At 46.5% G+C, this 18,437-nt stretch overlaps 1 protein-coding gene across 7 annotated transcripts in view; it reads left to right on the top strand.

Moving 5' to 3' along the window:
- The window catches only part of caprin1b (cell cycle associated protein 1b), a 65,603-nt gene that overhangs the window by 45,172 nt on the left and 1,994 nt on the right, over positions 1-18,437 (top strand). For all 7 annotated transcript variants that reach the window (XM_036980569.1, XM_036980538.1, XM_036980550.1 and 4 more), the window contains 8 exons: positions 6,373-6,528; positions 6,855-6,907; positions 7,136-7,219; positions 14,342-14,503; positions 14,892-15,065; positions 15,294-15,404; positions 15,655-15,771; positions 18,127-18,286. In XM_036980569.1, coding sequence (XP_036836464.1) covers positions 6,373-6,528; positions 6,855-6,907; positions 7,136-7,219; positions 14,342-14,503; positions 14,892-15,065; positions 15,294-15,404; positions 15,655-15,771; positions 18,127-18,286 — 1,017 coding nt within the window. The remainder of the gene's footprint in view (positions 1-6,372; positions 6,529-6,854; positions 6,908-7,135; positions 7,220-14,341; positions 14,504-14,891; positions 15,066-15,293; positions 15,405-15,654; positions 15,772-18,126; positions 18,287-18,437) is intronic.

Below are 18,437 nucleotides of genomic sequence, written 5' to 3'. Positions count from 1 at the left end.
CCGCCCTCACTCACCTGCTTCTCTCAGCATCCCCCTACCAGCCCTCTCACCTGCTTCTCTCAGCATCCCCCTACCCGCCCTCACTCACCTGCTTCTCTCAGCAACCCCCTACCCGCCCTCACTCACCTGCTTCTCTCAGCATCCCCCTACCAGCCCACTCACCTGCTTCTCTCAGCATCCCCCTACCAGCCCTCTCACCTGCTTCTATCAGCATCCCCCTACCAGCCCTCACTCACCTGCTTCTATCAGCATCCCCCTACCAGCCCTCACTCACCTGCTTCTCTCAGCACCCCCCCCTACCAGCCCTCACTCACCTGCTTCTCTCAGCACCCCCCCCTACCAGCCCACTCACCTGCTTCTCTCAGCATCCCCCTACCAGCCCTCTCACCTGCTTCTCTCAGCATCCCCCTACCAGCCCTCACTCACCTGCTTCTCTCAGCACCCCCCCCTACCCGCCCTCACTCACCTGCTTCTCTCAGCGTCCCCCTACCAGCCCACTCACCTGCTTCTCTCAGCATCCCCACCTACTTGCCCTCACTCACCTGCTTCTCTCAGCACCCCCCCCCCCCTTACCAGCCCTGACTCACCTGCTTCTCTCAGCATCCCCCTACCAGTATCTGAAAAAATGTGTTGTTGGCATGTTGAACTTTCCCTGTAATTGTTGAAATGAAGCTAACTGACCATCAATGTATAGATTACCAATTGTTGTGAGCCCCTTCTCCCTCCACTGTGAAAACACCATATCATCCAATGCAGGGTGGAAAGCATGATTCAGGCAAATCGGGCTGTCAATGTATACAGTGGGTATGTTAAGAAAATACCTAATCTGTTTCCAGATCCTAAGCGTATGACCAATGACTGGGTTAGAGTCATAAGTGGATTTTTTTCACATATGATGGGCTATTAACAAGTGCAGGGAGTGAGGAACGTTGACAGGAGGCCTGCTCAATCAAAAGCCATGAAGGCATATCCTTCTGTTTCATCGCAGGTTAACTTTCCCTCCAGAAAGACAAAATGTTCAGATTAGCAGCCCAATAATACAGTTTAAAGTGAGGAAGGCCAAAGCCCCCCTCCTATCTTGTACTTGCATAAATGCTTCTTTGAAATTCTGGCTGCCTTGTTATCCCATAAAAATGGAGTTACTATTGAATCTAGTTTCTTAAAATAGCTTTGTGGTATGAAATTGGGTAGACATTGGAAGAGGTAAAGAAACCTGGGTAGGACAACCATTTTAATAGAAATTGCATATCCACAGGCCGTGATATGGGCATCAACTCACTTTTTGCCAGTTTATCTTGTAGCCAGAGAAGGAGCCAAATGTGTTTATCAAGTTAAGTAATGGTGGAGTAGAAGTTTTAGGCTTGGACAAAAACAAAAGAACATCGTCTGCATATAGGGAAATTTTGTGCTGTGTGTCCTTTATTTTAACAGAAGCTATATCGGCACATGCCCGAATGCGAGTAGCAAGGGGTTCCATGGCTATAGCGAAGAGAGCAAGCGAAATAGGGCACCCCTGTCGGCACCCCTTGAACAAGCGGAATGACTGCGACATTTCTTGATTGGTTACCACGGACGCCATTGGGTGTGCATAAATAATTCTTATCCAATTAATAAATTCCTTTCCAAACCCGAAGTGCTCCAGAACCTAAATATACTTCCACTCATTCCGATCAAACGCCTTCTCTGCATTGAGCTATTACCACTGCCTCAACCTTATGATCGTGATACATTATGTTGAAAAGGCGTCTCGCTTTTGCATCAAAGTTAGACTGGTATATCTGACCGATCCAGCCGACTCGTAGCTTGGCCTGAGCGGAGCGTTTACTATGAGTTTCTTGAAGAAGCACTATGTCAGCACCCAGTGATTTAAGATGAGAAAAAAACCTTAGCTCGTTTCACCACATGCCCTAAGCCATTACAGTTCCTGCTGACTATCTTTATTCCACCTTCCACCTCTGTGCTCTGTCACTATGTGGCATTTCTTATTTTAGAGCAAATTGTTGCTGTCATACGAAACCCAGAAGAAAAACATCCCGCTGTGCGGGAGCTTGTCATGCCACCTGTATTAATAATAAACGTGAACATAAAACACAGACCCCATCCCCCCCTCCCGTCCCTTTACTGAGTGACTTCCCCAAACGAAGCACTCCTTGGCTAACACACAAACCTTAGGGTGTCTAGACATACAGCTTGAACTAACTCGTCGTCTATAGATGCTCCGCATATAAACTAATATTAAATAACACTTAACACTTAACTCTCACGTTAGGGGGTGAGTGGCGCTAAAACATGATATGCTAAACAATGCTATATTAGCCACAACATCTCACCTATCATATAAGTCCCAATTTCTGATCTTCTAATCGAAAAGACAGGCTGGAAATTCAAACACATTCCTGGCCTGTATTTGGTCATTTAGCCGGCTGAAACAGCCGTTCTGTATCCTCAGCCAGGGAGCTTGCTTGTTAAGAACAGATCGGCCTCTTTTGGGTTGTCAAACGTACGTGTTGATCCTTCGACTGTCACCTTAAACCGGGCTGGGAAGAGGAATCCATATCTGATGTTGGCCGCCCTGCATTTGTTGCGTACCTCATCATTTCCGTTGGTTCCTCACCTCCAAGGTAGATCTGGGTAGAAAGACAACTTCAACGGAGCCAGGGTAAGGGGGAACTTTTAACTAGCCAGCTTGAGGATGAGATTCCTGGTCTGGGGATAGTGCAGCCGTACAATGAATGGCCTTGGTGGCGCGCCCTTGGCCGGCTTCGTTGCCTGAGATCTGTGTAGGCGGTCGATCAGGATGGGCGTTTTGAAGTGTTCACTCCCCAGCAATCAATGCCTGTATCAGCTCCGAGACAAATTCGGTGGGTTTCCCTTTCTCAGTGTCCTCCTGGATCCCACATATTCGGATGTTCTGCCGTCTTGAATGCGACTTGAGCATTTCCAGTCGGGCTTTCAGGGTTTTGTTGTGATTTTTGAAAGTTGCGCACTGTTTCTCTATGTCCTGTAGCCTGGCCTCGTGATCGACTGTCGTCTCAACCTCATGCACCCTTCCCTTAGTTGCCTTCACAGTTTCGGCCAAAGTCCCAATACTCTTTGAGATATCAGCCAACCTTGTGTCCACATTCTTGCTTAGTGAGTTTATGGCAGCCAGTATGCCACTTTGAGTAGGCTCTGTGGGGAACTCTTGGAAGCTAGCCTCTTCAGCTAACTCCTCGTGGGTCGGCGACGTTGAAATTGGTTCGTTGTCTATCTCATTCAAATTATCTTGTTTAGCGCCCCCTTTTTTGGTGCCTTTTCCCTTTGTCATATTTGTTTGAAGTTATAGGTCGTGAGAGGTTAAGATAAATACTAATTTGTTTCAAAATAGAGCGGAGCTCTAGTAAAGCACGTCTACACCATAGCACGCTCTCTAGCGCCCCCCCATTGATCATCCTTGAGAAGTTTCGACAAATTGATTGGAGTCCACCTGTGGTAAATTCAATTGATTGGACATGATTTAGAAAGGCACATACCTGTCTATATAAGGTCCCACAGTTGACAGTGCATGTCAGAGCAAAAACCAATCCATGCGGTAGAAAGGATTGTGTCGAAGCACAGATCTGGGGAAGGGTACCAACACATTTCCACAGCATTGAAGGTCCCCAAGAACACAGGCTCTTCCTAGAGCTGGCCGACCGGCCAAACTGAGCGATCGGGAGAGAAGGGCCTTGGTTAGGGAGGTGACCAAGAACCTGATGGTTACTCTGACTGAGCTCTAGAGTTCCTCTGTGGTTATGGTTGTCCTTCTGGAAGGTTATCCCATCTCTGCAGCACTCTAACCAATCAGGTTTTTATGGTAGAGTGGCCAGACTGAAGCCACTCCTCCGTAAAAGGCACATGACAGCATGCTTTGGAGTTTAGTAGAAGGCACTTAAAGACTCTCAGACCATGCAAAAAAAGATTCTCTGTCCTGATGAAACCAAGATTGAACTCTTTGACCTGAATGCCAAGAGTCACGTCTGGAGGTGTGTCATGGTGGTGGCAGCATCATGCTGTGGGGATGTTCTTCAGTGGCAGGGACTGGGAGACTAGTCAGGATTGATGCAAAGATGAACGGCGCAAAGCACAGAGAGATCCTTGATGAAAACCTGCTCCAGAGAGCTCAGGACCTCAGTCGAAGGTTCACCTTCCAACAGGACAACGACCTTAAGCACACAGCCAAGAGAACGCAGGTATGGCTTCGGGACAAGTCTCTGAATAAGACTGCTTGTTAACCTTTTGACTCGTCACATAGGCCGCTGTTTATTATTTATCCTGTTGCCTAGTCACTTTACCCTTACACATACACAAAAGTTTGGGGTCACTTAGAAATGTCCTTTTTCTCCATTAAAATAACATCAAATTGATCAGAAATGCAGTGTAGACATTGTTAATATTGTAAATGACTATTGTCGCTGGAAACTGTTGATTTTTAATGGAATATCTACATAGGTGTACACAATTGTATTTTGTAGATGGCAATTTGAATGCACAGATATACCGTGAAGAGATCTTCTGGCAAATTGTCATACCGTTCTTCCGCTGCCATCATTTAATTCTTCAGCAATGTTCCATTTCTTCCATGGACTGCATACTCACCAGACATGTCACGCATTGGCCATGTTTGGGATCCTCTGGATCGACGTGTACGACAGTTTCCACCAATGTTCCAGTTTCCTCCAATATCCATCTATATTCAGTTCTGCTTATCACGCTATACCACAATAAACAAAGTTCAAATTCTGAGACTGAGGCCATTGAGTGATTTTGAAGTGACACGTTGCTGCCAAAATCTGTAGCCCACCTCCGCTGCGCTTTATCAGCAAAATGGACAGAGCCCTCCACACTAAAGCAAAGCTGTATTTGGTAATGAATATAGGCTACAAGATGGATAGGCTGTTTGCAATAGGTGAATTACCCTTTGTGAATACAGCTGTCTTACCAAAATAGTGCAAACTAAATGCTGAAAGTAGTAGCATAGTCATGCATGCAAACAAAAATACTGAATTAGCAGTTTGGATAACTGCAAATGCAAACAAAACGGCAGTACCAAGTTAAGCCTAGTATACAAAATATCACATTGATAAAGGCATGACACAATCTATATTTAGGCTGTATAGTAAACAAATGCAGTAAACAAAAGGTGAATGGCTATTCAAATAATCAAAACAACCTACTACAGTGATGCAGCCATGCACAGCTGTCTTGCCAAACAAATAGGCCTATAGGCCTGCTTCAGACATGGAAAACCATACCATGCCACTCATGAGTCAGCAACATATTGTGATATGGCACAATACACTTCTGGATTAAATTCAACCCACGTAATCAATTAAGCAATGCTAGCCTACCATAAACATGTTTCCTGAGAATTGAGATTTGTTCAAATATGTAGTTGTTATTCTCTGAAAATATGCTAATTTAATGAACATCAACCTTTTGGACCCTCACCAGTTTGCATCCCTTGAGTCTCTGGTGTGTAATTTTTAACTGACTTGCCTGAAAGGACCCGTACATATCCGAACGCGACTGCTGCAGTAGAGAGTAATTGTATAATTTATGCATGACATCCGTAACTGTTGGCTGGCACAATTACCATAGAACTAACTGAGGTGTTGCAGATGGATGGAATTGTGCATTCTGAATGCTGAAGTCTTGTAAATGTACAGTTTTGTAATATGAATCATCTGGGCCTAGGGGTACAAGCTATAGGAGTGGTGCATTCTGATTGATGTGATCTTGAGACAGACACACACACACAATGCAGTCTGCCAGGACAGAGTGGCATTGGGGCAGGTTGCCATGGTCTGGGGCATGGGGCCTGTGGACCTATAGCCTGCCCTCTGCTCCCACTCACAGGACCCATTCTCACACACAGAGAGACAGAGAACTGGCTGTCTCAGCTAGAGGTCGACCGATTATGATTTTTCAACGCCGATACCGATTATTGGAGGACCAAAAAAGACGATGCCGATTTAAAAAAAAAAAAAAAAAAAAAAAAAGAATAATGACAATTACAACAATACTGAATGAACACTTATTTTAACTTAATATAATTCATCAATAAATTCTGATTAATCGGTCGACCTCTAGTCTCAGCATTATGGGTCTAGAAAACCAAGTCGCCTCTCTCCAGTCGCCAGCACCACCACCTCTTGGAGAACTGGGTCATGTTCAATTGAGCACTTCAATTGGGGGGGGTTCAGTGCTCAGACCGCAAGACTGGAGAATGCGATGAGACATACTTTGGCCAGATGTGTCCACCATATTTTATTGTAGATTGATGCATCATAATACTGTGGTGTTTTTTGTGATATGGTGATGCTGATGGTTCTCTACCCTTCCCCTCCCCAGACAAAGCTCTGAAGGACAGCCTGGACCGGGTGCTGCTAAGCGGGTACTTTGACAAAGCCCAGTCCCACCAGAATGGAGTGTGTGAGGAGGAGAAGGATGAGGAGCAGCAGTTGGAAGCAGTAGTGGAGTTGGCAGAGGAGCAGACCGTCGACCAAGGTCAACATTTTTGACATTGACGTTAATTTGCACTTTTGAGTTATAAATGGACAAAGTTATACATATTTTGATAGCTCAACTGGTCACGTTCCTTTGCCATCCTTAGAAATGTGAGTTTTTTTTTAAATGGCGAACCAATGTAGTTAGCAAAAGTACATGTAAGTTTGGGAATTTGTAAGAAAGTTGTAGGCAATATTAAATGTTAACTGTTCGCTCCTTAAGTTACGTTTCTTGCTGTATTGTTTAGTTTTCCAATTATGACAATAAAGATGTTGTTTAATTAAACATCTTTCGTCCTGCATTCTGAAAATTATTTTTCTCTTCAGAGGGTGAAATAGTTGAAGAGTACATAGAGCCCATTAAGGTGGAGGCTACAGAGGTGAGAGGACTTACTATCCTGGGTCGTGTTCATTAAGGCATTATTTTACTACATTTCGCAATGGAAATGAAAACAAGTGCATCCAATTGGACAAATTCAGATAATGTATACATACCTGTTTTGGGCAGTTTTCTTTGATTTCCTACCGACTTAACACTACCCTGTTAATTCAGTTATCATCATGTCTCGGCTGCTTTGTGACGGTGGCCATCTTGTTTATGTTTTCAGTTCGTAAACAGACAGTTCATTCCAGACACCATGTACAGCAGCAGTGACAAGGAGCAAGGAGACAAGTGGACGACAGAAACAGAGGTATGATGCTCAGTGTCTTACACATTCCACAAATCATGGTAGGGCTGTCCCAGACAAAAAACAATATTGGTCTACAGTCATCTCTGTCATTCAACCAGTCAAAATGTTTATTTTTTCATAGACACATCCTATGTGTTTTAATCAAATCAAGTATTTGCACTAAGCTTATCTGATGCTTTATGACTAGAGTCCAAACGCAGTGGATTTAATTGGGCCGGGCTCAGACTTGCTGCACGGTGTGTAAATATAAAAATTACAGCGAGTGACTGTGGGACGAGCACCTGTTGTCTCTCTCTCCTCTCTGCTGCAGTGACCACCACAGAACAGTGTTTATCGTGCTGTCTGTGTTGCTGCAGCGTAATTAGCCATTTCTGACTGAAAAGTTACCAAAATCCCTAATTTGTTTAGGAAAAACATTCCCTATTCCCTCTGCCCTTGCTCTCTTTACGTGACATGCATGCGTCACATGCATGTGACCAATATGGCCTGACCTATAGCCTATCATACTCACATCAATAAATTGGTTATAACAAACTCGGAACACCATAACACACAGCAAAATGGATGCAGAGGACGTGACAAATCAACTGGAAACGGGCGAATGTTTACTGGTTGCTCAGGAGGTAAAGGGGAAGTCAGATGTGTGGAATAAATGTGACTAGTCGTGGAAAATACTGCTGATCAAGAAAAAGAAGGTAAGGAGCAAGCACTGCATGCATATTATGTGTGCCCAACAGGTGCTGTTAAATTATATTGTAATCTTTCTGACCGTTTGGAACAATGTTAACGAAACTAAATAAATTATAAGTGTACCGGAGAGTGTTTTTATAAAGTTTTGTAAAGACTTTATTACAGAAAATACTAAAGTTGCATTCATTCCTGAATGCAATTTTACAAAATGGAACTGTTTATTTATTGTTTATGCTTATTTATTAAATGGACGCTTTATTTTAACTTTAAATGATTGATTGCATTTCAAATCGTGAACAACTCATACGCTGTGTGATGACATGAAAGGTTTTATGATTGACTATTGTATTACTATTGAAATATAGGCCTAACTAAGTTTACGGTATTAAAACTATAGAGCATGCGTTCTTAGGCCTACAGCTCCATGGGGGTTATACTCAATACTCAATACTAAGCCTACTAGTTATAACAGAAGCTAGCCAGAAGCTTGCCAGTTTACTGGCTAACATTAGCATTCAGCTAACCACGGTTTGTGGTCATCAGCTATCCTTTAGCTCAAATCTATCGGCAGTTTTGTACACCGCGACTCAGACCAGAACATACCGGACCTATTTTTCTCTCCATATCCCCGGATTTCAATCGCAAGCTCTGGACATTTACACCAGGATCTCACAGCTAGCTAGCTGCTATCCGTGTGACTATTGGCTTACGTCGATCCTGGAGCAAACATCAATTATTCCGGAGCTAGCCAGCTTAAGAGTTCCATCAGCCACTCCTGGGCTACAATCCCCTATCCGGACCTGTTTTACTGCCGATGCGGAGCCCTTCACGACTGGACTACCGACGTTATCTGCCCGAGGGAGTTATCCAGCTGGCCCCTCCGTAGTGATGTTACCTGAGCGCCCATCTGCGGCCCGCTAATCGTTAGCAGCCGATAAGACAGCTATCTGAATAGGTATATCGGACAATTTTTTTGGGGTCACTATAACTATAGCTATTTTGCCAATTGGATTGATCCTCTCTACCACACGGAACCCCACTAATCTACCGACGGAAACAGAACTCATCCTATGCTAGATTGATACCCATGGCCCGGCTAGCTGTCTGAATCGCCGTGACCCCAACCAACCTCACTACTCACTGGACCCTTATGATCACTCGACTATGCATGCCTCTCCTTAATGTCAATATGCCTTGTCCATTGCTGTTCTGGTTAGTGTTTATTGGCTTATTTCACTGTAGAGCCTCTAGCCCTGCTCACTATACCTTATCCAACCTTTCAGTTCCACCACCCACACGTGATGACATCACCTGGTTTCAATGATGTTTCTAGAGACGATATCTCTCTCATCATCACTCAATACCTAGGTTTACCTCCACTGTATTCACATCCTACCATACCTTTTGTCTGTACATTATACCTTGAAGCTATTTTATCGCCCCCAGAAACCTCCTTTTACTCTCTGTTCCAGATGTTCTAGACGACCAATTCTCATAGCTTTTAGCCGTACCCTTATCCTACTCCTCCTCTGGTGATGTAGAGGTGAATCCAGGCCCTGCAGTGCCTAGCTCCACTCCTATTCCCCAGGCGCTCTCTTTTGATGACTTCTGTAACCGTAACAGCAGCATACCACCCTGCATTCCACTGCTGGCTTGCTTCTGAAGCTAAGCAGGGTTGGTCCTGGTCAGTTCCTGGATGGGAGACCAGATGCTGCTGGAAGTGGTGTTGGAGGGCCAGTAGGAGGCACTCTTTCCTCTGGTCTAAAAAATATCCCAATGCCCCAGGGCAGGGAATGGGGACACTGCCCTGTGTAGGGTGCTGTCTTTCGGATGGTACGTTAAACGGGTGTCATGACTCTCTGGTCATTAAAGATCCCATGGCACTTATCGTAAGAATAGGGGTGTTAATCCCGGTGTCCTGGCTAAATTCCCAATCTGGCCCTCAAACAATCACGGTCACCTAATAATCCCCAGTTTACAATTGGCTCATTAATCCCCCTCCTCTCCCCTGTAACTATTCCCCAGGTCGCTGCTGCAAATGAGAACGTGTTCTCAGTCAACTTACCTGGAAAATAACAGATAAATAAAATTGCCTTGGTTTCATGCATGTTAACATTAGAAGCCTCCTCCCTAAGTTTCACTCTGCCAACCCGGATGTTCTAGCCTTGTCTGAATCCTGGCTTAGGAAGACCACCAAAAATTCTGAAATCTTCATCCCTAACTACAACTACAACGGCCAAAGGGGGCGGTGTTGCAATCTACTGCAAAGATAGCCTGCAGAGTTCTGTCCTACAATCCAAGTCTGTACCCAAACAATTTGAACTTCTACTTTTAAAAATCCACCTCTCTAAAAACAAGTCTCTCACCGTTGCCGCCTGCTATAGACCACCCTCTGCCCCCAGCTGTGCTCTGGACACCATATGTGAACTGATTGCCCCCCATCTATCTTCAGAGCTCGTGCTGCTAGGCGACCTAAACTGGAACATGCTTAACACCCCAGCCATCCTACAATCTAAGCTTGATGCCCTCAATCTCACACAAATTATCAATGAACCTACCAGGTACCACCCCAAAGCTGTAAACACGGGCACCCTCATAGATATCATCCTAACCAACTTGCCCTCTAAATACACCTCTGCTGTTTTCAACCAAGATCTCCGCGATCACTGCCTCATTGCCTGCATCCGAAATGGGTCACCTTGAAGCTATTTTATCGCCCCAGAGCCCACATTCACTGTAGGCTCTACAGTGAAACACTTCAGCGAGCAGGCCTTTCTAATCGACCTGGCCGGGGTATCCTGGAAGGATATTGATCTCATCCCGTCAGTATAGGATGCCTGGTTATTTTTTTGGAATGCCTTCCTCACCATCTTAAATAAGCATGCCCCATTCAAGAAATTTAGAACCAGGAACAGATATAGCCATTGGTTCTCTCCAGACCTGACTGCCCTTAACCAACACAAAAACATCCTATGGCGTTCTGCATTAGCATCGAACATCCCCCGTGATATGCAACTTTTCAGGGAAGCTAGAAACCAATATACTCAAGGCAGTTAGAAAAGCCACGGCTAGCTTTTTCAAGCAGATATTTCCTTCCTGCAACACTAACTCAAAAAAGTTCTGGGACACTGTAAAGTCCATGGAGAATAAGATCACCTCCTCCCAGCTGCCCACTGCACTGAAGCTAGGAAACATCACCACCGATAAATCCACTATAATTGAGAATTTTAATAAGCATTTTTCTGCAGCTGGCCATGCTTTCCACCTGGCTACCCCTACCCCGGTCAACAGCACTGCACCCCCCACAGCAACTCGCCCAAGTCTTCCCCATTTCTCCTTCTTCCAAATCCAGTCAGCTAATTTTCTGAAAGAGCTGCGAAATCTGGACCCCTACAAATAAGCCGGGCTAGACAATCTGGACCCTTTCTTTCTAAAATTATCTGCCAAAATTGTTGCCACCCCTATTACTAGCCTGTTCAACCTCTCATTTGTGTCGTCTAAGATTCCCAAAGATTGGAAAGCAGCTGTCGTCATCCCCCTCTTCAAAGGGGGGACACTCTTGACCCAAACTGCTACAGACCTATATCTATCCTACCTTTCTAAGGTCTTCGAAAGCCAAGGCAACAAACAGATTACCGACCATTTCGAATCCCACCCTACCTTCTCCGCTATGCAATCTGGTTTCAGAGCTGGTCGTGGCCACGCTCAAGGTCCTAAACAAAATCTTAAACGCCATCGATAAGAAACAATACTGTGCAGCCGTATTCATTGACCTGGCCAAGGCTTTCGAGACTGTCAATCACCACATCCTCATCGGCAGACTCGACAGCCTTGGTTTCTCAAATAATTGCCTCGCCTGGTTCACCAACTACTTCTCTGATAGAGTTCGGTGTGTCAAATCGGAGGGTCTGCTGTCCGGACCTCTGGCAGTCTCTATGGGGGTGCCACAGGGTTCAATTCTTGAACCGACTCTCTTCTCTGTATACATCAATGATGTCGCTCTTGCTGCTGGTGAGTCTCTGATCCACCTCTACGCAGACGACACCATTCTGTATACTGTAAACTCTCCTTCCAGTCTCACATCAAACATCTCCAATCCAAAGTTAAATCTAGAATTGGCTTCCTATTTCGCAACAAAGCCTCCTTCACTCATGCTGCCAAACATACCCTTGTAAAACTGACCATCCTATCAATCCTCGACTTCGGCAATGTCATTTACAAAAGAGCCTCCAATACCCTACTCAATAAATTGGATGCAGTCTATCACAGTGCCATCCGTTTTGTCACCAAAGCCCCATATACCACCCACCACTGCGACCTGTATGCTCTCGTTGGCTAGCCCTCGCTTCATACTCGTCGCCAAACCACTGGCTCCAGGTCATCTACAAGACCCTGCTAGGTAAAGTCCTCCCTTATCTCAGCTCACTGGTCACTATAGCAGCACCCACCTGTAGCACACGCTCCAGCAGGTATATCTCTCTGGTCACCCCCAAAACCAATTATTCATCTCTGCTGCCAATGACTGGAACGAACTACAAAAATCTCTGAAACTGGAAACACTTATCTCCCTCACTAGCCTTAAGCTCACAGATTACTGCACCTGTACATAGCCCATCTATAATTTAGCCCCAACTACTACCTCTTTCCCTACTGTATTTATTTATTTATTTATTTATTTATTTATTTTGCTCCTTTGCACCCCATTATTTCTCTCTACTTTGCACATTCTTCCACTGCAAATCTACCATTCCAGTGTTACTTGCTATATTGTATGTACTTCACCACCGTTGCCTTTTTTGCCTTTACCTCCCTTATCTCACCTCATTTGCTCACATTGTTTAGACGTATTTTTCTACTATATTATTGACTGTATGCTTGTTTATTCCATGTGTAACTCTGTGTCGTTGTACGTGTCAAACTGCTTTGCTTTATCTTGGCCAGGTCGCAATTGTAAATGAGAACTTGTTCTCAACTTGCCTACCTGGTTAAATAAAGGTGAAATAAAAAAATAATGCAATTACTTATTATGATGATGGTCATTATAATAATAACAATTAGGAGATCAAGAAAAATAAGGGTTATTATTATGAATATAATTTTTCTGACAATTTGAAACATTGTAAACAACACTATATACATTTTCAATAATACCAGAGGCTGTTAAAACAAAAAAAAAGTGTTAAGCCTTTTTTACAGATTAACAAAGATTAAAAACAGACGTAATGGTGAAGTTGTTTATCCGACATGCGTGATGTTTGGTGCTCGTAGAGGCAATAGACTATTAAACAAAACGCTCACATGCAACAGAAGCAGGATCTATTTTAATTCTGTAGTTATACAGTACCAGTCAAAAGTTTTGACACACCTACTCACTTAATGATTTGTCTTCATTTTTCTACATTGTGGAATAATAGTGAAGATATCTAAACTATGAAAGAACACATGGAAACATATTGTAAACAAATCAAAATACATTTTATATTGGAGATTCTTCAAAGTAGCCACCCTTTGCCTTGACAGCTTTGCACACTCTTGGCATTCTCTCAACCAGCTTCATGAGGTGGACCTGGAATGGACCTGGACCTGGAATGCATTTCAATAAACAGATGTGCCTTGTTAAGTTCATTTGTGGAATTTCTTTCCTTAATGCATTTGAGCCAATCAGTTGTGTTGTGACATGGTAGGGGTGGTATACAGAAGATAGCCCTATTTGGAAAAAGACCAAGTCCATATTATGGCAAGAACAGCTCAAATAAGCATAGAGAAACGACAGTCCATTACTTTGACTGACCTTCATGTCTGAATCTGGAAAATGTCAAGAACTTTGAACGTTTCTTCAAGTGCAGTTGCAAAAATTATCAAGCGCAATGATAAAACTGGCTCTCATGAGGACCGCCACAGGAAAGGAAGACCCAGAGTTGCCTCTGCTGCAGAGGATAAGTTCATTAGAGTTAACTGCACCTCAGATTGCAGCTCAAATAAATGCTTCACAGAGTTCAAGTAACAGATACATCTCAACATCAACTGTTCAGAGACAAACTATTTAAAAAAATAAAAAAATTCCCATTGGCTGTCAACATTCAGTAAAAAATAAAACGGTGTCATCTAATTTAAATCTTGTGAAACGGCCTGTAACTAACGGGGTTTTACCGTCCTGTAAGTCCTCCGGAATGTGATCAAAGCAGCAGGAGATGTATATAAAATTACATTTTGTATTCATGTATTGATTTAGTCATACCCAATGCCTTTTATCAAGATATATGTTACGTTTAATTATTAAGACGTCACCTAAATAAAAAAAAGCCTAATTTGGACTATATCTTAAATTACCATTTTATGTCATCGTCTAGTCGAGATTATGGGACTGGATACGGAAGGGTACTTTCATAGGGTATACAGCCTCTGGCCTTGCCTCTTGTTCTTCCCCCTCAGGTGGAGAGTGTCATCCAGCAACAGCCTGTACAGTCAGCCCTTCCCCCCAATGACTTGGAGACCCACTCCCTGAACGTAGCCACAGTCACACCCCCGGTGGTCAGGAAGCAGGCAGTCCAGGACCTCTTGTCACAGATGCAGGGGCCTTACAACTTCATGCAGGTGAGGATTCGAACCACCACCCTCTTCAAGACTGTTAGCCCACTGAGCTAAAGTCTAGCCATTAGCTGTGGTTGCTGTGACTGTGGTTCAGGCTTGTACAATGAGGCGCAATGAGGCGGTTTGGACCTGAACATTAGGCATTTGGTCCAAGCTAATGCCTGGGCTTTAGCTCAGCAGGTGAACACAATCTAGTGGCTAATAGGCAACCATAGCTTTGAACCTCAGTCAGTCACATATATTCAGCATAGTGCCATAATAACATTGTTTGCTTCCCTCAGGACCAATGCATTTTGTGGAGTTGTGGAGTCAGAAGATCAAGGAATCAAAGATGTGAGGAATAAAGGAAAGAGTTTTGTTATTCAGCCATATTTTCTGCTTCCTCCCTCAGGACTCTATGCTGGAGTTTGATGGCCAGCTCATTGACCCAGCCATTGTGTCAGCCCAGCCCATGAAGCCTGCAGCTCAGAACATAGACCTTCCTCAGTTGGGCTGTCCCCCAGTCCATCTAAAATCATGCCTCTCACCACACAACACCGTCCCGGTACAGCCTGAGCCCATGCAGGTGAGTACGGGTGTTGATGATGGCAGGGGCTTCTTTTAATAACATAACATGTTCAAATACTTTGAAAATGCAAATTTAAAATTTAAATTATTATTTTACCCCAATTTTGTCCCAAAGAAGTTAAGTAATCACTGATATGACTTGTTTGAATTGGTCAAAGGTATTTTAGGATGAGTGATAATTCCAGTGAGGCTGGAAGATGCATTTGATCTGCTCCTTCATCCCCAGGTTCCCTTGGTGTCCCCTACGCCTGAGTCGTACACCACCCCGTGCCCCATGTACCAGTCATCACACACGCCAGAAACACGCCCACATGCGGACTCCATCGACACCATCCAGGTAAAAAAATTATAAAAGGATAATGCATGCCACTTAGCAAACACTTTCATCCATTATCCAGCAACTTGCAGTTGACTTGTGAGCAACTTTTAAGTTGCGGGTTACATTTCCACAGTGATCATGTACACATACAAAAAAGAAATGATGGACTCACTGTGGGAATTGAACCCACAACTTTTGCGTTACTAGCGCCACACTCTTACCAACCTGAGTACAGGATCACTGTATCTGATGGTACTGTTCTTCCCAGGAGTCCATGTCCCTGTCATCAGAGCAGCAGCAGGTCTTCCAGTCTGTCAACGTCTCCAAACCCCCACACATCTCCGGCATCAATGTCAATGCAGCACCATTCCAGTCCATGCAGACAGTAAGGCCTTAGTCAAAACGCAAACAGTCTCTCTTTTGGTTGGCAGGCAGGCACGGTCACGCCGGCAGGCAGGCAGGCACGGTCACGCCGGCAGGCAGGCATGCGCCGGCAGGCAGGCAGGCACGGTCACGCCGGCAGGCAGGCAGGCACGGTCACGCCGGCAGGCAGGCAGGCACGGTCACGCCGGCAGGCAGGCAGGCACGGTCACGCCGGCAGGCAGGCAGGCACGGTCACGCCGGCAGGCAGGCAGGCACAGTCACGCCGGCAGGCAGGCAGGCACAGTCACGCCGGCAGGCAGGCAGGCACAGTCACGCCGGCAGGCAGGCAGGCACGGTCACGCCGGCAGGCACGGTCACGCCGGCAGGCACGGTCACGCACGGTCACGCAGGCAGGCAGGCACGCACGGTCACGCCGGCAGGCAGGCAGGCACGGTCACGCCGGCAGGCAGGCAGGCAGGCAGGCACGGTCACGCCGGCAGGCAGGCAGGCGCAGGCAGGCACGGTCACGCCGGCAGGCAGGCAGGCACGGTCACGCCGGCAGGCAGGCACAGTCACGCCGGCCGGCAGGCAGGCACAGTCACGCCGGCCGGCAGGCAGGCACAGTCACGCCGGCCGGCAGGCAGGCACGGTCACGCCGGCAGGCAGGCAGGCAGGCACGGTCACGCCGGCAGGCAGGCAGGCACGGTCACGCCGGCAGGCAGGCAGGCGCAGGCAGGCACGGTCACGCCGGCAGGCAGGCAGGCACGGTCACGCCGGCAGGCAGGCACAGTCACGCCGGCAGGCAGGCAGGCACGGTCACGCAGGCAGGCAGGCACGGTCACGCCGGCAGGCACGGTCACGCACGGTCACGCACGGTCACGCCGGCAGGCAGGCAGGCACGGTCACGCCGGCAGGCAGGCAGGCAGGCACGCACGGTCACGCCGGCAGGCAGGCACGGTCACGACGACGGCAGGCAGGCAGGCAGGCACGGTCACGCACGCAGGCAGGCAGGCACGGTCACGCAGGCAGGCACGGTCACGCATGCAGGCAGGCAGGCAGGAGTCTTAAGATTTTAATGTTCTTCATCATGATTTTATTTCCATATTGTTCATATGGTCTGTCTTTGAATTTTTTATTTTTCTTTATTCATCCATTTTTATTGATTTCGTCAGGCAGGCGGGCGCGCAGGCAGACTGAGAGACAGGCAGGCAGACAAGCAGGCAGACAAGCCCGCGCAGACGGAGAGACAGGCAGGCAGACAGGCGCGTGGGCGCAGACAGAGACAGGCGCGTGGGCGCAGACAGAGACAGGCGCGTGGGCGCAGACAGAGACAGGCGCGTGGGCGCAGACAGAGACAGGCGCGTGGGCGCAGACAGAGACAGGCGCGTGGGCGCAGACGGGCGCGCGCAGACGGGCATGCGCAGACGGAGACGGGCAGCGGGCGCGTGCTCTCAGACAGGCGCGTGCGCGCAGACGGGAAGACAGAGACAGGCATACAGACGCGTGCGCGCAGACGGGAAGACGTGCGCGCAGACGGGAAGACGGGGAGACAGGCATACATGCGCGTGCGTGCAGACGGGAAGACGGGCGCGTGCGGGAAGACGGGCGCAGACGGGAAGACGGGCGCGTGCTCGCAGACGGGAAGACAGAGACAGGCGCGTGCGTGCAGACAGAGACAGGTGCGTGCGTGCAGACAGAGACAGGCAGACAATGTGCCCGAAGACAGAAACTAGCAGACAGGCGAGTGCGTGCAGAGACAGAGACGCCAAATACTAATTGATTGTATGTAAACTTATTTTCCACTGGGAATGTAATGAAAGAAATAAAACATTCTCTCTACTATTGTTCTGACATTTCACATTCTTAAAATAAAGTGGTGATCCTAACTGACCTAAGACAGGGAATTTTTACCAGGATTAAATGTCAGGAATTGTGAAAAACTGAGTTTAAATGTTTTTGGCTAAGGTGAATGTAAACTTCCCACTTCAACTGTATATACAGGGGGTACCGGTACAGAGTCAGTGTGCGGGGGTACAGGTTCGTTGAGGTAATTCTTACCAAAATTCTTACCATTTTTTCAACTGCGGATTGGCCCTTTCATGACAATGCTTATAGTGCAGAATCTCTGTTTACTACTACTGCCGGCGCTCACATGCAACCTACTCTCAGAACTGGAAGCATTTAACTGGGATTCTTACAGCACTCCAAACCATTCTGTGATGGTGGCAGGGATAGTTTGGGGCTGAAACACAAATCTCAGATTGTAGCTTTAACTCTTGATAAGCCTGTGAGTGACAATTGTTCCTAGCATTGTTAAACTAGGCTGAACACTCGGCACACCATTGTTTTAACCAGGCTACCTTGCTCCCCCCCTCAGGTGTTCAACCTCAATGCCCCTGTCCCGCCGGCCAATGAGGCGGAAGCCTTGACCCAGGCCAGCCAATACCAGAACAGCTACAGCCAGCAGGGGTTCAGCAGCCAATCACAGCAGCTCCCTGTGGAGCAGACAGAAATGCAGACTGACCAGCTGCAGTCTGGTGAGCTAGCAGGGCTGGAGCAGGTTTTTTTCCCTTGTCATACTACAGAGCAAAACCAAGTCGAGCCGTACCACACTGGCCTGGTTATGCGTTTACCATTGTGCTCCTGGAGCTGTCCTGAAAAAGGCAATGGTTGAACAGCGCTAGATGG

This window comes from Oncorhynchus mykiss, chromosome 1 (genome assembly GCF_013265735.2).
Source record: "Oncorhynchus mykiss isolate Arlee chromosome 1, USDA_OmykA_1.1, whole genome shotgun sequence".
In the NCBI taxonomy this organism is placed as follows: Eukaryota; Metazoa; Chordata; class Actinopteri; order Salmoniformes; family Salmonidae; genus Oncorhynchus; species Oncorhynchus mykiss.
This window is presented reverse-complemented; position numbering and strand designations above follow the sequence as displayed.